At 40.7% G+C, this 26,421-nt stretch overlaps 1 protein-coding gene across 1 annotated transcript in view; it reads right to left on the bottom strand.

Annotated features, from left to right (window-relative positions):
• Positions 1 to 26,421, bottom strand: part of LOC140240580 (large proline-rich protein BAG6-like) — a 62,300-nt gene that overhangs the window by 33,219 nt on the left and 2,660 nt on the right. Inside the window, exons 2-22 of the mRNA XM_072320340.1 lie at positions 25,176 to 25,308; positions 23,711 to 23,752; positions 22,940 to 23,188; positions 22,407 to 22,478; positions 21,333 to 21,473; positions 20,389 to 20,813; positions 19,429 to 19,549; positions 18,235 to 18,408; positions 17,605 to 17,755; positions 16,593 to 16,898; positions 15,896 to 15,963; positions 15,757 to 15,811; positions 14,990 to 15,375; positions 14,547 to 14,613; positions 13,615 to 13,875; positions 12,900 to 13,069; positions 11,285 to 11,338; positions 10,164 to 10,263; positions 9,478 to 9,602; positions 6,630 to 6,792; positions 5,459 to 5,622 (exon numbers count right to left, since the gene is read on the bottom strand). Of these exons, the coding sequence (XP_072176441.1) occupies positions 5,459 to 5,622; positions 6,630 to 6,792; positions 9,478 to 9,602; positions 10,164 to 10,263; positions 11,285 to 11,338; positions 12,900 to 13,069; positions 13,615 to 13,875; positions 14,547 to 14,613; positions 14,990 to 15,375; positions 15,757 to 15,811; positions 15,896 to 15,963; positions 16,593 to 16,898; positions 17,605 to 17,755; positions 18,235 to 18,408; positions 19,429 to 19,549; positions 20,389 to 20,813; positions 21,333 to 21,473; positions 22,407 to 22,478; positions 22,940 to 23,188; positions 23,711 to 23,752; positions 25,176 to 25,238 (3,357 nt within the window). The 5' untranslated portion in view covers positions 25,239 to 25,308. The remainder of the gene's footprint in view (positions 1 to 5,458; positions 5,623 to 6,629; positions 6,793 to 9,477; positions 9,603 to 10,163; positions 10,264 to 11,284; positions 11,339 to 12,899; positions 13,070 to 13,614; positions 13,876 to 14,546; positions 14,614 to 14,989; positions 15,376 to 15,756; positions 15,812 to 15,895; positions 15,964 to 16,592; positions 16,899 to 17,604; positions 17,756 to 18,234; positions 18,409 to 19,428; positions 19,550 to 20,388; positions 20,814 to 21,332; positions 21,474 to 22,406; positions 22,479 to 22,939; positions 23,189 to 23,710; positions 23,753 to 25,175; positions 25,309 to 26,421) is intronic.

Below are 26,421 nucleotides of genomic sequence, written 5' to 3' on the forward strand. Positions count from 1 at the left end.
GTCGTAAGGAGAATTATCATAGAAGATACTGTAGTTGTTAAGTGGTGGCATCTTTTGTGATTCTGTAACATTGAAACCTGTACTACAGGAATGTACAGTGTATATTTCCACTTGAATGTGTGCCAAATAAATGGTTTAAAAAAACATGAGACTATAAATCTTCCTGTATATCATACAGCACTACAGTGAAACCCCGTTATAACGAGTTCGGCTATAATGAGGAACCGCTTATAACGAGGCGATCGCGTCGGTCCCGTTTTCCTTTGCGTGTAAACCTATGGCAGAACGAATCGGTTATAACGAGCTCGGTTATAACGAGATTCCGGTTATAACGAGGACATTTTCGGTGCATCATAATAAAGAAAAACATAAGCAATTTGATCGGATACAACGAGGTTCCATTTCTTGACCTGACGCTTTCAAACACGCGACAAACGAAACATTGAAAAGCGAATTCATGCTATCCTCATTTTACAGAGTCTGTGCTGAATGCAGTAACACACTCACAAGTGCCTGTCCCGTCTCGATCTCTATATGTACTACCGCGGTAGCTGAAGCGGGAAGACTCGGAAACAAACATGTTTCAGTCCCGCCGTTATCCTTCTTCATCGCCCACTATCAGTGACGAATAACCGAGTACTGTTCCTTCCATATTTCTTCTAAACCACATAACATAATCATAATCATTCCATTTTCTTTTTCGTTCCGTTTCTTGACTTGCCGCTTTCAAATACGCGACAAATGAAACATTGAAAACCGAATTCACGCTATCCATGTCTCTTTCCCGTTTTGCGTAGTTGGGTCAATCCACGTCAAATCATCCAATTTTCAGAAAAGTTGTCACCCGACCCCCTCCGATTTTCTTTAAAATCGCACCAAATGTTCCCCAAAGTGTCTGACGGAAAATCCCAAAATATTTTGCCCCAAGGTCAATTGGTTGCTAAGATACAGCCTCACATAGCAACCGGTGCGCATTCCAAAATATTAGTTAAAAGAAAATTAGGCATTTTTGATTGACTGTTTTAGCATGGATATTAATGCAAAAATGTTCATTATCTGGAAATTGAGAGAACTTTATAGTCTTTGCAAGAAAAACTTACTGTGACGCGAAATTGACTTTTCGTTAACGTGCACGAGGTCACCGAAAATGGTGTTAAATGTTAATTTTGAAAATTTTAATGCATATTTAGAGGCTAATATCTTCCACATTTCATCACCTTAGGTTCTAAAATATTATGCTGTTGAAGGCTTTGATTTGCTCAGTAATTTTGAAAAAAATCAGCGCATTCATGCGCACCGTTTTTACGGAGAGCGCCCTCAAAGTTGACAAAAATGAAAAATGTGCCAAATTCAAGGTCACGGATCACCCTTCGTCCCACCTAGGAATGGCATCAATTTCTGTGTATTGATAGACATTTACCTATATTATCTTGGGTTACCAAAGAAATTTTGCTACCGAAATGTTCAATGGCAAATTTACCCCACCGAAAATGGTCGTAAACGGCCAAATTTCCATGTAATATCACATATTGGGTTTAGAGGACATTTCAAATGTCCACACTTTCAAGATGAAAAGCACAAACCCTGTGATATTTGCAGTAGACATAGTCTGTTATACATATTTCAGTAATATATACCACAAAACACTTGTATAACTTAGTAATGACCTTGAAATTTAATCCAAAATTTGATAAAAACAATAAATTGCTCCATTTTCGTCATTGCACTGCATATAAATATGTGTTTTGAAAGACATTTCACAGAGTAATATTTCAAGAATTATGAAAGCTGAAAGCCTACCTTATTAAGGTTCTAAAATATTTGTGCTCTTCTTTCAGATTTAGTGTCAATTTGATCATGAATGTTTTACCCTTGACCTTGAAGCCCTTCTAAAAATAGCTGTAAATTTGTTAACTACAAATTACACACACGACAGGTGTATTATGGCATGATATACTTGTGATTCTTTCACAAACACAAAAGCTTTTTATGGTATAAATGTATATACTGGAATTAATCTACACTCATGCTTGCAAGATATGTTACAATTAATAACTTTGTTCTGACAATGACCCTCAATTTCAATCAAAAAAGGGGACAGTAACATTTTGTGATTTTGTGTGCATTTCCTATGGAAAACAGTGCTTTGTTTGGAAACTCATAAAAACTTGACCATTTTTACTATCTATCACTTTGATTGATTAATTTTATTCTGGTTATGGTAGAAAAGTGGCCCGTGACAATTTCCAATAAAAGAAAACACAGTTATGCTTTAGAAAATGAAAAACAAAGAAATACATAAGAAATTCCAAAAACAAGAAAATACATAAGAATTGAAATGATTTTGGAAGTTTCCATAAGGTACAGAACAAATCCCCCGAAAAAAAAGACTCTCATTCCTTTTAATGTGCGTTTCACAGGCTAGAATAAGAATCTATATTATGTTGGGCGCAACGTCAATATTATCAACTATTATTCAGTACATAATACAGGTCTTTATGGAGAGGAATAGGCATTTCTCATGATTTTGAAGGTCATAAATTGAGGGTCATTGTCAGAACAAAGTTATTAATTGTAACATATCTTGCAAGCATGAGTGTAGATTAATTCCAGCATATACATTTATACCATAAAAAGCTTTTGTGTTTGTGAAAGAATCACAAGTATATCATGCCATAATACACCTGTCGTGTGTGTAATTTGTAGTTAACAAATTTACAGCTATTTTTAGAAGGGCTTCAAGGTCAAGGGTAAAACATTCATGATCAAATTGACACTAAATCTGAAAGAAGAGCACAAATACTTTAGAACCTTAATAAGGTAGGCTTTCAGCTTTCATAATTCTTGAAATATTACTCTGTGAAATGTCTTTCAAAACACGTATTTATATGCAGTGCAATGAGGAAAATGGAGCAATTTATTGTTTTTATCAAATTTTGGATTAAATTTCAAGGTCATTACTAAGTAATACAAGTGTTTTGTGGTATATATTACTGAAATATGTATAACAGACTATGTCTACTGCAAATATCACAGGGCTAGTGCTTTTCATCTTGAAAGTGTGGACATTTGAAATGTCCTCCAAACCCAATATGTGATATTACATGGAAATTTGGCCGTTTACGACCATTTTCGGTGGGGTAAATTTGCCATTGAACATTTCGGTAGCAAAATTTCTTTGGTAACCCAAGATAATATAGGTAAATGTCTATCAATACACAAAAATTGATGCCATTCCTAGGTGGGACGAAGGGTGATCTGTGACCTTGAATTTGGCACATTTTTCATTTTTGTCAACTTTGAGGGCGCTCTCCGTAAAAACGGTGCGTATGAATGCGCTGATTTTTTTCAAAATTACTGAGCAAGTCAAAGCCTTCAACAGCATAATATTTTAGAACCTAAGGTGATGAAATGTGGAAGATATTAGCCTCTAAATATGCATTAAAATTTTCAAAATTAACATTTAACACCATTTTCGGTGACCTCGTGCACGTTAACGAAAAGTCAATTTCTCGTCACAGTAAGTTTTTCTTGCAAAGACTATAAAGTTCTCTCAATTTCCAGATAATGAACATTTTTGCATTAATATCCATGCTAAAACAGTCAATCAAAAATGCCTAATTTTCTTTTAACTAATATTTTGGAATGCGCACCGGTTGCTATGTGAGGCTGTATCTTAGCAACCAATTGACCTTGGGGCAAAATATTTTGGGATTTTCCGTCAGACACTCTGGGGAACATTTGGTGCGATTTTTAAGAAAATCGGAGGGGGTCGGGTGACAAGCACTGGATGATTTGACATGGATTGACCCAGTTCATGTTTTCTTCTAAACCACGCAATAAGACACAGAAATACTTTCCGATGTTACTACTACTGTAAGTTATTGAATAAAATCATTCGATTTTCTTTTTCGCGAAATACGCGTGCGTGATATTAGGTCATACCACACCGCAACGAGAGAAAGAGAAAAATAAAACGCATTCAAAAAATTTTCCTGTATATAGCGACACTCGTGGCCAAAATGGACAATAATATTGGAATGCGTGTGCAACTCATCATTATCTCCTTTCTATTTTTACTTCCGACTTCCAGTTGTTTTGCTGGTTAGTGAATATGAGTGTATATGATTAAATCGAAATAATTAATGAAATCCGGGTGACAGTAGCGTAAAAATAGTTGAATAACGCATGTTAATCTATCTAATTGAGTTGGTGTTCAGAAAAAGAAACAAACACATTTAACAATTTGAATAGATCTAGAATTGTTCATTATCATGTAACAAGTGATAAATAAATGAGTGTGTATGATTAAAGTCAAAATAATTCATGAAATCATCGCGATCCCACCGGGTGACAGTAGCGTAAAAATAGTTGAATAGCGCATGTTAATCTATCTAATTGAGTTGGTGCAGAAAAAGAAATAAATGCATTTTAACAGTTTGAATAGATCTAGGTTTGTTCATTATCATTTAACACTGCAATGAAGATTTTTCTTTCTTTCAGAATGGTCTATGAGGTACAGATTTGCGTAAAAAGGGTCACAACCTTCCAAATTCCACCCTGTCGCATATTTTTCAAGAACGGGTGTACAAAACGCGAAGAGATTTTCAGAAGAAAATAAAGAACGCATTTTTTTAATCCCTTCGGGCGCAACGATCATAATACATTCAATTTGTATAGGATTACAGCCACAATGATTCATGAAATCATCGCATTCCCGCTGGACACCAACAGCGTAACATACCTCGCAAGTTACGATAAACAACGCATGTATTCTACTCTATTTGCGCTGGTGTTTAGAAAAACTTAACAAATGCATTTTATACAATCTGATTTTGTTCATTGTCATGAATCACAAATATGATCCTGCCAAGTAGGCCTTCTTCTCAAGAACATAGTGTTCAACTATTATGCGAAGAGATTTTTGGAAGAAAAATAAAGAAATAACGCAATTCAACCCCTATTTTTTTCCATCTTTTGTATCAATTCACAAATAATTTTCCTTTATTGTCTCAATAATAACGATCAATAATTGTGTAATAACAACGCAAAGGATGTTCTTAAGTTTGATTGATGGGTGTATGACGTCGTGCTTATGTTTTTCTTTGTTTTGATGCGTACGGTTATAACGAGGTACCGGTTATAACGAGGTAATATCACCGGTCCCACAGACCTCGTTATAACGGGATTTCACTGTATTCATTTTAATTGTATGGAGCTACTACTGATTGCACTTACTGAAAAGAAAAAAATAAAGGAAGAAATGGAAATACTGCCAGTGCTTGTGGCAACAAAAAGTCAATAAAGTGGCAAAAATTGGACCATTGATAAAGCGAAAATTCCTCTGAACCTGACAGAACAAAACGATTATTGTCAATGTATCACATTTAAAAAAACAAACAAACTATCAAGTAAGCGAACACGAAAAACAACAAAATTCAGACAATGCGTGACCAACCTCATCACTACTTTCTGATTTCTGGTCCTCCTCAACAAGCTGTTTTGCAGCTGGTCCTTTACTCCCATCCACCTGGGGTCTGGCTACGGGTGGCTCCGTGGACCCAGCTGGGGATGAGGTCGCTGCTTTAGGCTTGGCCTCCTCGGGCTTAGCTGGTTGAGGTTCTGCACGAGGTGAAAATTGGGGACGATTCAATGACCTTTGGATTTGATCAAAATTTGTGTCACAGGACGCACAATTATCATGAGTTGTTGCTAAATATCATTAAATCATGAAAAAGATTGCTAGAAATAAAAATGGTGTGAAATACACCGCATGTACAGTATTTTAGTACATTTTAGACAGGTACACGCATCTTCACACTATCCAAGAAGCACACTCACATCACCCCTATTTTGAGATCACTTCATTGGTTACCAGTCAAAGATCACATTATTTTTAAGATTTTACTTTTGACTTTTCATTGCATTCAGGGCGCTGCTCCTCAGTATAACATTGACTTACTCCATAATTGCATCCCTGCTAGATCTTTACGCTCATCCAACTCCGGTTCTCTGATAATTCCAAGATTCACTACAATATGGGGCACACGTGCCTTTGGCCATGCTGCTCCCACCTTATGGAATAACTTACCTCCAGCCGTAAGAAATTGTTCTTCATCAGACTCCTTTAAAAGCAGTCTAAAAACTCACTTGTTTAAAGCCTCAATTTGACTACTTATTACATGTACTTGATATTTGTATGTCCTTTATCTCCTTCACTTTCTCTTCCTTCCGCGCCTAGAGCACTCTGCAGAGTGGATTTGGCGCTATATAAATCATATCAATTATTATTATTACAAATTGGGAGTTGCCATAACCGCACTATCAGGCTAAGTGCATGGATTTAACTGCTTTTGTTTCACTGATTCAGAGTTATAACTTTTTTGGGGGGTTTTCATGGAACATACCAATAGGCATCTTTACGGAATATTACAGCATTATTATTGATATCTTTATCAGGTTTATCATTATTATCATTATTACCTACTATTATCACCACATTTGTTATGTAGATTGTTTATCGCTCTAACATCAATGTCACTTCACACGCAGCAAGACAAAAATGAATAAACGCGGATGTATGTCAATCATGAATGAAGGCCTGCGTGAGCTAAGGCTTGTCAACTCACCAGTGGTTGCCGTAGCAGCAGGCTGTGCGGTGTGTCTGACGATGTACGGCATCACGTCCTGCTCGGTCAGCGTCCGTGTGCTCATGAAGTTCTGGACGTTGGTCAAGATCATCGGCATCCCCAAGGCGGTGAGCTCAGGGCTGTCCTGCGACAGGAACGTCGTCTGCAGAAGTGCAGCAGACACAGCAGAAATGTCTCATTCTGTGCCAACTTTTTGCTCGCAAACAAATACAATAACTGGACGTCCCAGTCAAGCTTTTCATAGCTTATGACGATCCACACAAAATGTAAAATAACATGTTTCATGTACAAACTATGTGCATATTTGTGACTAATGTATGTATATGCATTTTGTGAATGAATTAAATCAAATCAAACACCGCTTTACCCCAACAATGCTACTCATCTACAATTGTTAGTCAGAGACAGAATGTTTATACCCCCCTTCATGCATGCAATCACATTCATCACTCTTAACACAATATCAAACCAAACTCTCGATTTTCATTGCGCAACTTTCAGAGTTGACCCTATATTTGGTGGGCCCTTTCTATCATTTCACGGCCCTGCTTTATGAAGAGTTAAAACTAACTATAAAGTTGATTTCTATGATAAGTCTATGTTAAGGAAATTCAAAACTGATTTTATCTTTAGATAAAACCAGGCCCAGAGCTCAATTTCATAAAATTGTGCTATGTTAGCAACGCATGCTACAATGGCAAGCGTCATGGTGATGACAAGAATACTGCATTCTGATTGGCTGTTGCTGCAGGAAATTGCCATTCCAGCAAGAATTGCTATCTCCAAATATCTTATACGATGAGATCCTCCTGTGGATGACCTGTCACGTGGTCACAAGGTGAGAGCTTTCACAAATAAGAAGAGTTGAAGATAGGCAAGCCTAGTCCATCCCTACCATCTTGTCAAAAATGAAGAATAATGCACCAGTCGCATATAAACACAGATGCTCAAGAATCTACATGGTGATCCGGGGAGATCCGGGGAGATCCGGTATAGTTTTGACCTCGATGGAGTGTCGACAAGCGTTGGTATGACTGTACGCACAGTATCAACATGGCAGGTACACGTGTAAGGCCAGAAGAGCGCGGCGTCTACACGGACAAACACAGCATCTACTTGGACTCAGTTACACAGTAGCCACACGAACCACCCCGGATTGCTCTGCCAACATGGCAATCCCCGGATGACGCCGAATGGTCTTTACCTCCAAAAGTTGCCGTGTTGGCCTCCCGGATGTCCCCGGATTTACATGGATATCCAAGGATGTCCAAGGCGTCAACACAGATCTCTCCCCGGATCATCCCGGATCCTGTCCGGGATGTCCATGTGACTGGGGCATAAGATATCAGGTTATTACATAACGCCTGAAGAGATCCTTGTCATTTGATTGGTCGTTTGACATTGATCATTCGGCCCATTTTACTATGACGTCATCATCCGTGCAATTGTGGCTCCATTTACCGTGCAATTTTGGATCCATACGATTTGCTCCACTGCACGCTCACTGAGAGCCCAGCACACTACGCGTATACGCTTGCGTTTTGCAGTGTATGTATGCGACAGCGCGCTACCTAGCATAAAGCGCTCAGTGAGCACTCTCGCGATCTCAGATTCTCTCTTGTTTCTAAATTAGGCCAAAAAAAAAAAATTGTTGCATTGGCGTAACCCGCCCGACCCTAAAAATTCCGCCGACCCCATGTTTTTTTATTATTTATTTTTTGGTATCGATATCAAATATCTTGTTGATTGCGATCGCGATCGCACAAACGCGGAAGTGGAAACGGCTCTGGGGATATCGGATGTACGAGGGAGAGATCTAGCGCCTCGCATAAGCCTTCCTTGATCAGTACGTCATCTGTTTCCAACACGGACACGTACTCTAACAAGATTTATTCAGTGTATACGTATAGCATTCAGACTGCGATGTATTGTGCACAGTTTTGCCATAGGTTTCTTGTGTGGAGAACTTACACGAATCTGTATATGTGGGACTGTAATAGAGATCGCCGTGTGCGATGAAAAGATTGTATATATGGGTCAATTTGCATCTATCTTATCTAAGTCAAAATAGTAAAATATGAAGTGAAAACATTCAGGATAGGGATTTCAACATCTTTAAATTCTGTGAAGGGGTATAATTCCAGTAATATCGGCCTCATAAAAGATTTGTAGAATAGATGAACACAGCACATTCGGTGCAGCAGTTGTAACTGTTTACTGAGCTGAGCACGAGTTTTACACGTAAAATGCAGGTAGCAAGAAAAAAAAAAAAAAAAAAATCCGCCCGACCGACCCTATTTGAAAATCTCATGTTACGCCAATGCAACAATTTTTTTTTTTTGGCCTTAATAAAGGACAAGGATCTCTTATAGGCGTTATATAAAACAAATAATAAATGTTTTTCATTTGTGCAGTGGACAGAATATTTCATTCGGTGTAATATAAAATGTGTGATCCATTCAACCTCGGCTGCGCGCCGTTGAATGGATCATTTCATCTTTCACCTCATGAAATATTCTGTCCATTGCACTCATAAACATTCATCATTTGTATACTATTCTACCTGATGAAAGAAGAGACCGTTCTTCTTATATTCAAACACAAACACACACACACACAAACAAAAGCTTTGGGACTTTTGTAAATAAAGTAACAAACTAAGGTATGGTGCACGGGACATTGAAATGGTTGCAGCTTTCACATTATGGACCCAACATCTCTACCAACTTTTTCACATGATCTGTTGCTTCCAGAAAATGATGCCATCACCCTAGGCCAGCTGGATCTCAGGGTCAACTATTCACTGAAAGACCTTCTTTCCACTCACCATTCTCTGCTGGAAGTAGTCTATCGCTGCCTGTACACTGCCGCGAATGTAGACCAGAGCCGCCGCCATGCGCTGTGTGGAGGTGCTTACGATTTGCCTGACCTCGTTGGGATAGTCCACCATGGCTGCAGGACAAGAACAAAGAGATATGACCTGCAACATGATTTTTGAGCCAGTCTCACTTTAAAGCTCCTTTTCTTTTTGTTTGTTTTTTTCTCTATTTTTTTTTTGGGGGGGGGGGGGAGGGGGGAATCATTTCCTTTATCCATGATGAGCATCAACTTCTCCCAATAACCGCAATAAGAAACAAAGGCCTATGTAAGTTACGCCACCCTCAGCAATACCTTACTAACTTTTGTATTGGTTGGCAAATTGCACTGAAGAATGCATTCACATCCCCATACTGGAAAAGTAGACATTTACGCAAAAGATTTGTGGCTCTTCAGAAATGACATGCTAGAGCGAATACAGCTTGGAATACAAAAGAGAGAGAGAGAGACAAAGACAGACAGAAAGACAGAAATACAGACAGACAGACAGACAGACAAGCAGACAGACAGACAGACATACAGGCAGACAGACAAACAGACAGACAGACAGACAGACAAGCAGACAGACAGACAGATATACAGACAGACAGACATACAGACAGGCAGAGAGACAGACAGACAGACAGAGATGCATACTGTTATCCAGAGCTGCAGAGATGAAATTCTTCCCCATCTCAGAGATAATCGCCACGAACGTTGCCACGATGTCCACATCTCGCTCAGTGGGCGTGTCTCTCTGAAAAACAGAAGTGTCATAACATTGTTGTTAGAAAAAAAAAAAAATTCAGCCAAGATGTGGCGAAATGAAAGACAATTTATAGTAACAGCTGTTATTTTAATGTATTGATATTTTTTTTGCGAATGACGAGGTCATAATCAGTTTTGCATGATGTTGCTTTTGCGATTTGACATACGTAGAGGCTATCGTAAGTGCGCTAATGACTGTCCATTGCGATATTTTTACACATTTTTCAAGTAGTGGTCCAACAGTGGTTTGCAAAATTCATGAAGATTAAACCCTCACGAAAATATCGGCTTTTACAGTATCTTTCATACAAACCATACAAAGGGTGCATGTGTATGCATGCTCTACGTTGGATCACTCATGGCAAATGTACAGGGGCTAGTTATGCATTTACAGTGCAAGAAGTCGAAAACAGTCAACATGTACTCCACAGCGTGCACTGCTTGTAATAGTACACAAAGCATATTTATCAAATTAATCCCCTCTAACCGAATCATGGTTATCATGGACAGTCATGCAGAGCTATATGCACAAATTACACAAAACAACAAATGGAGTGTGATGCCAACTTAACTCTTTCAACGGGTCAAAATTCTGCTTTAGAAATGCATCATACTAACTGTACCAGTATCACACTAGTTACTTAATTTCTAATTCATACTCTTCAGAATTAAACTTTTGGCTTTGGAAAGAAAGAATGATAACACAACAACAAGCAATTACTTCAAGCCACATACTATATAATGAGTTAAATGGATTCCTTTTTTACTTTCTTGTTGGCTATGCTGGGAATCAAAGTCACGTAAAAAGTGTATCTTTCACAAACAATCCATTCTCTTTGCTACTCTGACAATGCATGCTCGGAGCGGAAGTTATAAAAATCCCTCCAAATCATATGATGATCACCACAAACATGAATGGTAACTCATATCACACACTTATATCAAACCATCACTCCAGAAAACATTTGAAGTTAGTCTTTCACCCGTAAACCGGTCAATTCCAAACTCACCGTGAATTCCTCCAGCACTGGCTGTATTTCAGATATCATCCTTTCCACTGCAGCCTAAAATTGAAATATGTGAGCATAAAAGTATCATTATGAGAACTGGTAAAGTGAGGGAAGGGAGATATAAAGAAGTACAGTTGAACCTCTATTATCCGGCCTCCCTTTATCCGGATCTCTCTATTATACGGACGCAATCTCGCCGTGATTTTTTTTTTTTTTTTTTATTGATTACGGGAGGAAAGGGGGATTCCCAACTCCTTGAGAACTCCTACACAAACACACATGAATTACATATTACTTCCAACATTAACATACACCTCTATTTTGGGGTCTGTTACTGAGTGTAACAATGAAAAGGTCGCAGTATACACATTACAACATGTGGTACTACAATGGGCTACATCAGTACATGTGTATGTATATGTACATGTATAAAGCATCGAGTCTCCCATATCCGGCCGAATCCCTTATCCGGATGAGCCCCGGTGCTGACTTCTCCGGATACGAGAGGTTCAACTGTACTGCAAAAGCGGAAACATGGGAATTTTTTGCACTCGCCAGGTAAGGTGAATTTCATATGCTTTTAATTCTGTGGAGTCAAACTATGAACTAGTATCACATATAGGAAGCAAAATTTTTTGTGTGCTTTCATTTTCATGCTATTTGCAAGTCTTGCAAAATGCGGATAAATTTTCCCCACTGTGAAATTTCCACTTTTACAGTTGGTGTAGTAGTAGTTGTGGTTCAGTAGTAGTTGTAATGATAATAATGATAATTATTATTATAATAATCATCATCATCATCATAACAACAAAAGTTGTACTAGATTTAGTAATAGTTCTAGTAGCGGTAGTAATGGTAGAAGCAGTAATAGTAATAATAACAGATGCACTGTTGCCACTACCAAAAGTAATGATTTCATGCTCTTATTGCCATTATGTCAAGAGAGACAATGCACGGTAAGCTGCTGATCCCTAATTCACATTTCTATTTCCACATCGCGTGTCACTCTACCACACAACTCTGGGACATCCACTGAATTCTAATCTGAGGTTCGCCAGGGACACACTTTGAGTGAGAAGTATGAACAGAGGAGCCATCGTGACTCGGTGGACAGACTCACTGACTCTTAAATGTAAGGTCCCTGGTTCAAGTCCCCCTAGCACCAGTAGTTGTACCACCTAGACAAGGCATTTTATCCTCATTGCCTAATCCTTTGCAGGGGAATTAAAGTCAATGATACAGTGGTAGCTTGCCCCTGAGCATTTTAGTCCTTCTTTAGTGGCCACATCAAAAACTTTTAAACACAAATTTGAACACATTAACATGAAATCTGGTCATTCAGTACTCCATTTCGGCCAAACCTCAAATAGACAAATGGAATGACTGTTTCTAATGGCCATTTCAATGTGCTATTTTGTTTTATTTTGTTTTTGTTTGGTTCACTAAAAAATATGCTTGATTTTGAAATATGCTTGATTTTCTGCACATCCCAGAAAGAGTCAAACCTCAACCTAGTACCTGACTTCACTTAAACAAGAGGTATCAATTGAAAATCAAAACTGCCAAGCCGGACCACGTAAGAATGACCCTCCCCCCCACCCCTTGATGCACTCACCCTGATGTTGTCAGGTGTTGGCGCTTGACCGTCGAGGGTGCGCGTGCGGATGTGCTCAGCCAGCTGCGGCCGGATGCGTCCCATGGGCGACATGTTTCCCATGAAGAGGAGGACCATGTCGGACATGGTCAGGCTGCGCTGCAGGACGTTGAACAGGTTGCCCACCATTCCTAGGGCGTGGTCGAAAGAAGGAGAAAGAAGAAGATGAAAAAGCTGGGTGTGGCAGGAAGGACAGGCAGATATCTTTTCTCATTCCTTGCAGACACTGTTCAACACTGTTTTGTTGACATTTACAAGTTGTCATTCTCAAGTGAGCAGTACACTGTATCTATTACAAGTACCATGGATGTCTGTTTCAGTCATATGATCTAAGAATTAGTTCAGGACTACATTGTAGTGCTGGTAATTCGAAACGCTTTTTTCCTAAGTTTATAGCATTCTTGTTTTCAATGCGAGCTGGTTAATTTTGTTTTCTGATAATAACTGAATGCAATGCTGCACACTGGCACTGATCTGACGATCCCTGACCAGTAAAATCACTGTCAGACCAGGAACTTTTTCAGGAATGGACCAGTAAAAGATAGAAAAACTGGGTACCTACTGGTCCGACAGACATGTCAGACCAGTAGAACAAATAGATTCGCTAAATATATGGCACATGCAGCATGTTACACACAACAGTCTCCAATGAGGTCAAAGGCAACAAGCGACTCACCATCCCCAAAAGAGTGTTCCAGGGACAAATTGGTCAGAAACTGCTCCACGGTGGGGCTACTGGTCCCGGGCATGACGCTGGCCTGGGTGGCCATCATGATGGCCGAGTAGAGCTGCTGGGCTGAAAGGTTGACCCCGCCACCGCCACCACCGGCCCTAGGTACCTGTCTGGCCACTTGGGGCCCCGTGCGTGGCTGACCCCCTGCCTGGCCGCTTCCGACATTGACGACCTCAGGACCTCGCACGTGGGCTTGGACCAGCACTGAAAAGGGAAGTGATAAGGTGGTACATCACAGTTTATATAACACCTAAAAAGTATTTATCCGACTGGTCGATTGCTCATCGCGTGACATGCTGTCAAAAGTTGCACGATGTTGCTGTATGTCAACGATGCAATTTTGTTTGAGCAAAAATGGATATCACACAGCTGACATCACCAATTTCCATAGCCTCCCGTGTTATATTCAAAGAAAGAGAAAAGGAAAGAACAAGGGAAAGAGAAATGGAGATAGACGGTGGCAGGGACACAGAAAGAGTAACTGGGAGAGGAAACAAGAGAACATTGTGGAATGGCACTCAACTGAGTATGGAAAATTCACTTTCCATGTATTCTTCCAGACTACTACCTACAAACATAGCAAACAGCTCACTTGAGCCTTTGGCTCAGGTGAGCTAAAAAAGCAAAAGGACAGAAGGTAAAGAGAGAGAGCCACAGAAGGAGTACTCCAGCTGGAGTTAAAGGGTTAAGAGTTACAAACCCAAATAAAGCATATGTGAGTATCCTTCTCAATGGGATTTACCCTTTGAAGAAGTTGTACGGAGGCAAAATTTGGAGTGCGAGAACTCTGATAGACACATCGCTAATCAAAACAATACGAAAGAGCCGGGGAAAAGAAATCCATTCCTGGGTGCAGGAGCCTTTTCTTCTCTTACCTGGTGCATTAGGTTGGCTGCTGAGAGCACTCACAAGACCACCTACAATGTCATGGAAGGCCTGTTCCTGAAAATGAACGAAATTAGAAAAGAAAGAAACATGAAATGATTATTTCATTCTTATTGAATTATCAAAAACAAAATGGAGGAATTGCAAATGTACATAATACTAATGCTGGCAATGTATCATGCAAGACCTGCAATGAGTAACATGAGACGTAACCTTTGCACGAAAGCAACAATGATATGGAGGAGTTTCTCAGTGCGTTTCTTTTTTTGTGTATTTGGTTTGTTTTTTTGTGCATTTGGTGTTTTTTTTTTCTGTGCATCAAAGACGCACAGGTGGCCTTTATCATACTAAAGTGAAATATGAATGTATGAGTTAGGATAATTCAGTAAAAGATAAGACAACAACCAGAGCTGGTTTCACAGGGAGCACACACCTCCATGGCATCATCTGGGTGGACATCGGGAGCAGTTGAGGGTTGCTCTTGCGCCCCGTCCTGCGCTCCTGTCCCTGCCCGTGGCTGCTGCTCCTGACGCTGCTGTGATTGTTGCTGCTGTGGCGTCTGCTGCTGGGGATGCTGCTGGCCCTGCCGCCGTTGGTTACCGGCAGTCATCAGGGGCGTGCCTCGGTGCCGGGAGTTGCAGGGGAGGTGCGGGTCCCACTGCAGCAACGTCCAAGGGTTGAAGGTGTGGAAGGGCTGCCCGGCGTTGCCCCCAGGGGGTGTTGTTGAGGTGTGGACTCCCCCTGTAGACCGCTCACTGGTTGGAGCTGAGGCTGAAGAAGAGGTTGACGTTGTGTTTGTTGTAGCACTGCCAGATGGAACTAAAGAAAAAAAATAAGAATAGATGGTTGGTAAAATCTTAGTCAGAAACACTACAGGCACTACAATCTAGGCCAATATTACTCAGTCATAAAATGATCAGCAATACATTGCTTGATGATGATGATGATGATGATGATGATGATGATGATTATGATAATGATAATGCAATTATAATAATGTTGATAAAAACAATAATGATTAAATAAACAATATCACTAATAATAACAATGATGACGTAAAACAACATAATGGTAATGACAACTGTCTACGTATCAGCAGTAACTACATTGCCCCTATATGATTCTGTACACTTGGACAATGTTTCTGCTAACTTGGAAGATCTGCAGTGGCATCAAATCTCTGACTGTTTGAGTAGGTACCTGGTTGTGATGGTGATCTCATAGACTGCTGGGGTTGAGATCTTGGCTGCTGTTGCTGTTGCTGTTGCGGCTGCTGCTGCTGTTGCTGTTGTTGTTGCTGTTGTTGCTGTTGTTGCTGCTGCTGCCGCGCTCCATTCACGGCCGCCTGAATCTGCTGGCTGATGATCTGGGCAAAGCCCTGCATCACGTTCGAAGGCAGGCCACCAGCTGCAGTGGAAAAAGAAACGTGGGTCAAAATCATGATCAAGAGACACATTTCCTCCTCTTGTGAAAGAGTGATTTATACAAACACTGCTTGGACAAGTCTGTCACCTTGGCAGATAGAGATTTTAAAAGCACCACATACAACATATATGTGAATGGGAGGGCAATGTGTAACCAGTGTACTAAGTATCACATGTGAGATGGCTCAGCCACTTTCTGTCATCAACAGACTATAATTTCATAGCAACCCAGCTTTCAAACAAAGGAAGCAAAAAATTTTTAGTGTAAAGAGTAACAACATCTGGGATTACCTCTTTGACATACTCATGATGTCGCATGAAAGAGAAACAATATTATAATCAGATCACATTGTAATATATCATACCCAGCAGACGTAATTAGCAGCACAACCCAGTGCACAAAATCTCTCAAAATCTTGTGCTGCATGGACAACTAGCTTTTAGACACAGTTAAGAAAATACGATCAAATTCAGCTATGCACTGTTTCAATGTACACTATGTACCCCAACTTTCGGCTTCGGTTCTGCTTTTTATAGGGGTATGGTTAAGTAAATGTGGCACACACAGAGTGTTATTATAGAATTTTTCATCTTTTGCATGGTGACACCCACCCGTGGTGGTTCTGGTCTGCTGTATGGTGATACCGGAAGGCAGGGGCATGCCGGGAGCCAGGCCTGGTATCAGACCAGGGGGAAACATACTGGCTGGGAAGGGGGCAAATCCAGGCCTGGGGGGCCCCTGTTGTGGCGGTGGCGGCGTCGGGCCAGACTGGCCGGATCCTGGGGCCGAAGAGGGCGTGGAGGACGTCGACTGGGAGGTGGATGTGGAGGAGGTGGTCGTCGATGACGAGGAGGAAGGAGTGGTAGAGGTGTTGGACCGTGCTTCCCCTTGATTGTTGTTATTGCCTCCATTGGAACCTACACCAGAAAGTAAACGCACACTTGAATCATCAATGTCAAGCGTCAGTACCATGACAGTGTTAGTGTTAGTGTCAGTACTATGACAGTGTGAGAATCGGTACCATAAAAGTGTCAGAGTCAGAATCAGGACAGAATTGGTGTCAGTAAAACAACAGTGTTAGTGTCAGTACAATGACAGTGTAGTTTCAGTACCATGATAGGTGTACTTACAGGCAAGTTGGTTTTTAAATTCACAGAGATAAGCATCTGTGATAAAAAGACTATTCATGTAATCCTTATGACTGGCGTTTGCCAGCACATCCACTTGATAGCAACAAAGTGTTCATTAAAGCCTAGTATTTGGCAATATTAACAGAAAAAAGTTTGTAAATGCATTTAATGCAAAACAATGAAATGGATGCTTTCTCAAGTGTTCAATAATGTGCTATTCTGGCTACCTGGTCTATGCCCATATTTTCTTTGGTTGAGCATGAATTCAACAAATTGTTACATTAGGCAAGCTTAGGCAGCATCATGTCACTGCAAAGTGCCTCACCAACTGGGGGAAAGAAATAAAGGCTATTTGTACAAATGTGCACAACCTAATTAAATATTGGCTTATACTTTTTTTCATACAGGCACATAACACGAACATGCATACAGAACTAGCCAACAACATAAAAATGAGGACATCCCAAATGGAGGATACCTCATGGCTTCTCACCAGAAGTGACAGTGACAAAAGCCTGGGTGCCCCCTTGTGTCTGCGCCCCTCCCGACGTGGAGAAGGGTGGAGGAGGAGGAGGGGGAGGAGCAGCCGACGCTCTGTTGCCTGGGAGACCAACCGTCACCTGATTGGGATTGACCCCACCAATCTACGTGTACCATCAGAAAATTTGAAGAGCGACACAGTGTGGGAAAAAATTGACGTGATAAATGTCCATCAAGATGGATTCAAAGTACAAAAATTAAACAGATGAATGCACTTCAAGAAGAATATTGGGGGTTTCATATTTCTCATTATTGTTCAAAAACAATGAAAATTTCGACATGCACAATTATTCTTGACATTTGTCCTTCAAGCTACTTACATACACACAAAATACTGGTAGTTTGTATATCATTTCTGTTTTAAATTGCATAATAAATACAAAGGGAGAAATTGAACAGCCCTTTTTTGACACTTCTGTTGTGCGTCTGTTGTATTTATGACAATGCTGGAGTATTCACAATAACAGCAGGGCCATCCAGGAGAACATTGCTTACACTAAACAGGCTACCCTGGGTAAGTGAAACCATATCATCACTTTTATCTATGTTACCATGATTTCTAATATTGGAAGTGCTTGCTTACACGGAGTGGAATGCGTGGGACTGTGGATGGAGGGGCCGGTGCACGGATGGTGCGGGGTGGCTGTGCAGACAGGTCCACCATGAACTCTGAGAAGGCGTGGTTCATGTGGCCCAGTGTGTGTAGGACCTGGTTGCACAGGTTGACGGTGCTCTGGGCGTCCCGGCGGTCTTGCGCCTAGGAAGGGTTGATTTAGACAGGGTAAAAAATGGTAAACAAATAATGCTCTTGTCAAATGTGACATCATGTACAAGGACGCAACAGTATTCTTGTCACACTTCAATAAAGTTGGTGTGGTATACCTGTACAAGAACACAACAATATTCTTGTCACATTTCAATAAAGTTGGTGTGATATATTGTAGTTCTGATGCAGGGCAACCCTTAAAAAAATCCCATTACTCCTTGCATATTGAACAGAACAGCTTTCCAATTCATTTAAGACAAGCACTACAAAAGGGCAATGCTTAACTATTAATATTTCCACTTTGAAAAGCCTTAACTGCATAGTCCTACAAACTCAGAGTCTTTGTCACTGTGTATATCATAAGAAACTGCTTAATTAAAAAAGGTAAAAATTTGTGAGCAACAGAATTACCATATTTATGTCCCACAGAAAGTAGCATTTGAATTAACCGTCCAGTAAAATGTTTTCTGGCATGGTGATATTTCTTCATAGCTCTCTTGATAGTGTCAGCATAATTCTCAAAAGTTTGGCAGGCTGGACTGTTTTTCTCTACTTTTGAACATCACCACACAGCTCAGTGAGCAAAGTTTGACAATCCACCACCACAAGTTCGAATGGTGCCTTTTACTTACTAGTTGAGATAACGCATTACACATAAGGAATGGAATCCACAAAGGAAGTTTAAATCTCTTTCACGCAAATTTCAATCGCGTAGTTGTGCATGACACATCACATATGCCAACAGTCTTCCAAAAATTAATACATAGCAATACGCACCTACGCAAGTTACGGCTATTTCACACATGTTTTGGTCCATGGTGAACTCAATCTAGACCATGGATGTACTTTCAAAAACCACCTTTGTGAATTTGGGCAAAGGTGTTTCCAACCTCCAGTGCTTTCTTGCCAACATAACACGCACGCCTAAACTTCCACCCTGCTGGTATAAAGTGTTCACACAGTGCTTTCACACCATCACCCCACCTAAGTCCATCAGGTTTTGAGACTCACTGCAGAGAAGGTGGGGTCTGTCCTGAGGATCTCCTGGTAGCGTTGGAGGTGCGGATTGAATCGCCGCCACAGGCGCTGCAGCTCTTCCAGGCCACCCACCAACGTTGTCACTCTGGGGTACCTAGGTGGCAACGATCAAATCTGATTGTAGGTACAGTATCAGAGTCTTGTGGTGTGTTCGAGCTCTCAAAAGCAAACCGAACCAAAGCGAACCATACCGTGCTGCGCTACATTTGGAGTGTTCAAGCGCTCCGTTGAGAAAGCGTACCTAGTGAGTTGTTTTTAGAGGAGGTCACGCATTTTGTAGCGACAGGGCCATTCACCTCGCGCACTTAAGCTACTTACAGATGTCCTGAATAAAGAGAATGAACTCTTTACATTATGACGTATGTGCATGTTATGTGCATTCTTCACATGCGAACTTTTGGTACGCTTTTGGTACCCTTTTGGAGCACATCAGGTAGTGGTCCTCTTTTGGCTCGGTTCAGTTTGGTACAGTACACTTTAGGAACGTTATAGTGTTCTTCTGGCACGGGTTTGGTACGGTTCACTTTGCTTTAGATCTACCCACAGAATGCGTATGTATGTGAAGTACTGGTCTTGGATCCAGACAGTTGGCAGGCAAAAATTGGTTGGACTTTGTTTTCATGCCTCCATACTTAGTATACTTAGTATAGATTATAATTGCCAGAAGGTTGCTTCTTTGAAAAGTAGACAGACTCCATTATATAAGTTTACAGAGATCTTCAAAAAAATATGGACCATTTGAACCTATGTCGACTCATTACTTACGCATACAAAGTTTAGCGTGTATTTGTGCAAGCATGTAGGTATGCTGTCAAGATAAAATACAAGTTAATAACAACAACAACACAGAAGCATAGCACACAAACACGAAGGACTGAACCAGATTATGCATAGGAGTAATGTATATACCACCAATTATCATCAAACAATCACCTGGAACTCGCTGGAGCAGGGTTAGTCTGGGTTCCTGTGGACTGGGCATTGGTACTACCACCACCACTACCCGTGCTGGCACTTCCACTGTCGCTTTCACTGGTTGGTCTCTGATCCGCAGCACTGGAGCTTGGGGCTGATGGGGCGGTAGTAGTGGTGTTGGTGGAGGAGGAGGGTGCAGTCGTCGTGGTAGCAGGCTGGCTCTCTGTTGCACTGGTGTCCATGGGCTCCTCGGGCTCCATGGGCGACCAAGAGCTGGAGGTGGGTGTGGATGCCGTAGATGTTGACGTTGAGGTCGAAGTCGATGTCGACGTCGAAGTGGTAGATGCTGTCTGAGTGCTAGTGGTAGCAGACTGTCCGGATGTTGTGTTCTGTGGATCACATGCTGGTCTGTTTTCAGCACCTTCTTGGGTGGGGTGAATTGCCTGTACAAGACAAAAGGGAAGATCTCAGTTTACATGAAACTCTGATTTCAGAATGTTGCCAATAATGAGATAAAATAGCCTTTCCTCTCTCAAGTGAAGTTAGCAGAAACATTTTCTCTACAATATTTATCACATCACACCTTGATGAACACTTACTTGATATATTAGCCAAATATTTCAATACAGTAAGCAACAAGGATGGGACACAAATACATGCAAAATTATCTTGACCTTGCCCATGATGACAGGCATGGAATCATGTGTAGAATGCAGATATGATGAATGCCTCATCATGGGTATGAACTATAAACATGGCTCATGAAGGGTGAATTCATGTGATATGTCCAAAATCTAAACAATATTTGTGAACACTTACATGTACAAACTGAACCACAGCAGTAGGCCCTCAATGCAGCACCATAATTAGCCAACAAATCACAACATGGGCACACTAGACTACCAATAATACCAGTGCACCCTTCTCTTTTCTTCCTTTTTTTAATATTTTTTAAAGCTTACCTCCAGTCTGTTGATAAGGTTGTCCGCATGGTGTATCATGGAGAGGATGTTGAACATCAGCATGTGGGATTCGCTCTGGAGAGCCAGTGCCGGTAGGACAGGACCAAGGTTGATGTGAACGTCTACTGAAGTCCCATCTCTCTGCAAATTTGAAGAAAAGAAAATGATAGTACTTATAAAAAATAGGAGAATTCTCTCCCTCTATACATGCAAAATAATACTTGCTTTTCTCCATTGCCTATTGCTGTTTGAAATGTTGGATCTGATCATACTGGACATCATATTGGATCCCATCAACAACAACAACAATGATACAAGATGAGAATACTTTCACTCTGTACTAGAGAGTTGATTGCTTTTCAATTATATGTTATTGCTGTTTGAATTGCCCATTCAACAGCATAGTGAATCCACTCATCATTCCATGCCTGAAAACAGGCAGCACAATTCTGTGCTCTTTGCATTTTTTTTTTTTTTTAATCAGCATACTTCCGATCCTGTGGAGCACTATTCTGAGGTAGAAAGGACTTGTTCTTTCTTTTTTTTTTCCCGCATTTGATGTGTTAAACCCACGATCACGTTATGTTACATTCCTCTATGTGAATACAAAGTTAGAAGAGAATTCATCTCAAGAAAAGAATTACTGGGATGAATGCGATAAAACAGACTCACACATGGAGCAGAGGTCTGGAATTACAAAGCCAACAATCCAGTTCTTACCATTGGAGTGTCAGTAAGTTGTTGTTTGTTTTACTTCAATCTTCTCCATACACCACATTTTCAATCACTTTTTTGACAAAATCTCTTAGATACAAGAAGTTAATTTTGTCAAACAAGTATGCAAGGTCTGTTTGTCTTTGTACTACACAAATGTGAAGATCCACGCAAGTAACAGACCACCCTGTGACAATAACAAACTTCTTTGAAGCTAGAATACGGTATGATGCCACGTTAGATGATTTACCGAGAGTCAGTTGGTCGTTTTATACTTTCTTCACTTTCATGACTTTAAAACAAAATCCTTAATCTTGTGTAATTCAGATCAAAGAGTGCTAACGAGGGATGGAAGCTTACTGATGATTGTGATGTCACTCTTGCATTCCGGCCAAGATCACCCATAGCACCGAGAATGTGCTGCACAATGTTCTAGAAACGCAAAGAAAAACAGAATGTTTGATCACTTGCCAAGCTTATTGTTATTTGAATGAGCCCTTGTGAATATCATCTAGAAAAAGCTGCAATCATATTCTGTAAGCCTGCTCATCAGAATGATGAGGATGATAGCAATGCTTCACTATGCATTATCACTTCCATCACTAAATCAAATATGGGCTGAAAATGTGCTTACTCCACTCCGTGGGGGTAGGGGTGACATTCCAGCTACAAAGCCAGCTCAGATGCACAAATCTAAATCCAACCATTTCCATCATGAAACTTACTTGGCACCAAGTAACACACCAAGGCAGAGGGCAGCTTTATGAATCATTTGTCTTGCTCAAGGACATACGTAAGTGTAAAGACAGAACACAAACCCCCTGTTCTTCTACTTGAAAGTGCAGATGAGACGGAACACTACACCATGGAACAATTTGCACATGTCCACTCACTTGGACTTCATTTGAGTTGGCCAGACCAGGCTGCTGGGGTGGGGTGGTGCTCGTCGACGAGGACCCAGCCCTACCGGACTGCGAGGTCCCGCTGCCCTGTGACCCTCTGGCCGTGGAAGCCGCCGGGCGCGGTGGCGCCTTCTCCACCAGGTGCATGGTCTTTCCATGAAGGTCATAATCCTTGAGCTTCTTCTCATCCTTCAGGACCTGTCCGCAGAAGATGAGACGCTGTGTGGTGGCGGAGATTCCCTGTTGGCGGAGGAAACGGTATAATTTGAGAGTAACTCCACGCTACACCCCAAGGGCCGCACCCACAAGGGGGTCTAAATGATTCATTGACTTTCAAATAGGCTATAGCTTGAAATAAAGGCAGGTTTTGGCAGGTTCCCCACTTCAAAGTTCTGCAAAATTGTTGCCTCTGTTTCACTCCTTAAGATAATCACTGCCCTCCCGTCCCTTTTCAGACAAATTCATCCATGCAACAATCGCACAAATACTTTTGTATTTAAAAGTTAAAAACAATTCTTACACTAAATGATGATCTTTTTCTTACCGTCGTGACGGATTGTAAAGTTATCACCAGAATCTTCAAGTGACCCTGTAGACCAGTATTCAGATACATTGGCATATCAACGGCTAATCATGTGAATCAGCATTCCTCACTGAGATTATTGAGTAGGCACAGATTGTGAAGGGTACTTCTTTGGTTTTGTAAATGTCATTTTTTTTTTTTAGACATAAATATTCAATTGCTATGCCAAGCACACTTACCACAGACCCTGCAATTCTCTCTTTGAACTCTTTGACAGTCAGCTGTGTGAGGGATAAAAGAGAAGGAAAGCGTGTCTCAAATAATGGGAGCGGAGTAGGGGGAGGGGAGGGGAGGAAGTAATCTCAGGGTGCTACATAAGTGCTTGCCCGATTGCCTGACGCAAGTGAAAATGAAGTCGGGCAATTGTATTGAAATAATGAGAAAAAAATGTTTGCCCGAATTGGGCAAGCAAAAAGATTCGAAGCCACCTCTTTTCACCACCCCCCTTTCAAACCCATGAATACAACCATGCAGATCACTAGAAGCCCAGAGATAATGACTTTTAAGTGATTCTACGCACTTCAATTTCATTTCAGCAACTTTCCAACACTTACTGTATGTGAAGAAGTCTCTATGTAATTCAACACCAATACTCAATCGCATTACAGCACAAGTTTGTTAATCAAATGTGTTTAAACATGCAAGCCAACATGTGCTGTTTATGCAAATGATTGCATTTTATTAAGCTCTTGACTTACTGGTGATTTCATCACTGCCTCATATCTTTAGACTTTCTTTTTAGGGCAAGTAAAATTCATGTTCACGCAAGTGTTCTGCAACCATTAGAAAATCCGCTTGCCCAAACCAGCAAGTGGTTTAAAAAATATAAAAAAAAAAACAACTTATGTAGCACCCTGCAATCTGCAGCAATCCTATGCTGTAGTTCATAGATCACAGTTAGCAACAGCTGACAGCAAGTACCATAGCTGAGCAGAGAATCTATGAATTCAATTCCTGTAGAAGAGTATTCCAACAAATTGGCATACCAACGGCTAATTATGTGATTCATCATTCCCCACTGAGATACGGTAACTGGTCAGGCATAAATTGTGAAGGGTATTCCTCAGGTTTTGATCAGTCGTTGAATTGAACAATCAATAAACATACGCAAACAAACACGTAAAAGCGTTTACATACCTGAGATGTTCAAGGTGTTTCTCACATCAGCTGAAGTATGCATTATCATTACATTGTAGTTCAAGCCAATGAACATTTCTTCATTGTACAATGTAGGATTTTTTTTTTTATTAAACCGAAGAAAGTAAGTACATGTAGGTACACATGGTGCCTTCATGCATTAGGTCATTGCTAAAGTTTTATAACTGACATTGATAGTAGATATATTGTACATAGGCCTACTTTTGTGACACTTCTTGAATTTACAACAGCTACATCTGTATGTTGATTGGAACATGATACAGGGCATTAGGCACTGGAATGAGAGGAATTAAAACGAGAAAGAGCTGTAGGTTCTAGTCACCTGGCGCAAGAATTATAGTTTACCTTTATTAAATAGTCTGCTGTGATGTTATTATCTTCAACACTTGCTGTTATCATTGCAAATTGTTACCAAATGAGAGTGTTGTTTTGACAGAGCAATCATCATGTTCATCAGTGTCAATGAACATTACATGGTTGTCTTACTTCTTCAGGAACTGAGAACTGCCTCGTCTTGGAGTCCAGGGTTTTGATGGTGATGTCAATCATGGTTGGTGTGCCAAAGCCACCCAGAACTGAACTTGTAGCCTCTCCACCGATTTCAGAAAGGAATCAACAACTGAAACACAACATGCAGAGTCAAACAAACAAAAATTTTACTGCATGAGCATCACAGAAATTATCATTGATTACTGATCATGTTCTCAATTCAAATCACATTTTTATTCTATCAATATGCTTTAAGCCTACTACAAGGACATATCTGATCTTTAATACCTACATGTCTGCATTTTACAAAACACGAACAGGCGCGGTGGAGCACCCCAATTTGCATCTCATTATCGCCCCGTTCTATTTGAATTTCCAACGGGCATCCACGACTGCCCGAAACTGTGTGCATGAAAAAGTTAAATCTTTACCTTCTCCTTGTGCCGCTATGCGTGCCGCTAGTAAACTCAAACTTCCCACACTATCTAAGTTTTTAAAAACCTTCCTTTTGATGAAAAAATTATGAAATTTGCTGCACTAGAACTTGAGATATTAAAGCGTTTTGAAAATCACCTCTCGCAAAACATGCTCTCTGTTTTTTTCCGACTGGACTATGGCCGGGCTCCAATGTGTCCAAAATTGGCAACATAAGTTTATCAGGCCTCAATCCATATATGGTGAAAGTTTTCGCTTGGTTCCACCTGTACTTTTTGAGAAATCAACTTGTTTCTACAGGGTTTGGAATAGAAAATTGTAGTCAGCGGAACTGGAGGTGTCGTGGCTGAGTGGATAAGAGCGCTCGTCTGTGAACGACATGAGCGTGGTATGGTTCGTGGGTTCGAGCCCATGCCAAGCCCGACACGTTTGCCCTTCAGCAAGGCACTTTATCCACATTGCTGCTCTCCACCCAGGAGTATAAATGGGTACCCGGTAGGATGAGAAAGCTTATGTTGGTTGATAAGCATGTGCGCGCCTGTAAAAATGGCTGCGACTGGCTGGAATGCTCCCCAGGGAGTGGAGAATGAGCACTGTTAGTGCTGGTTGATAATGTATCCAGTGACCGGGGTAATAATAGTCTGTAAAGCGCATTGAAACCCTGAAGTGTGTGAAATGCGCTATATAAAAACCAGCTATTATTATTATTATTATTATTAACAATTGAAAATGACGTCATTTCTTTTCCCGTATTATTGGGCATGCGTGGTACGTGAGATTCAGGATTTCGTGCTCACTGTTGGTTTGC

Source organism: Diadema setosum, chromosome 17, assembly GCF_964275005.1.
Source record: "Diadema setosum chromosome 17, eeDiaSeto1, whole genome shotgun sequence".
Classification (NCBI taxonomy): domain Eukaryota; kingdom Metazoa; phylum Echinodermata; class Echinoidea; order Diadematoida; family Diadematidae; genus Diadema; species Diadema setosum.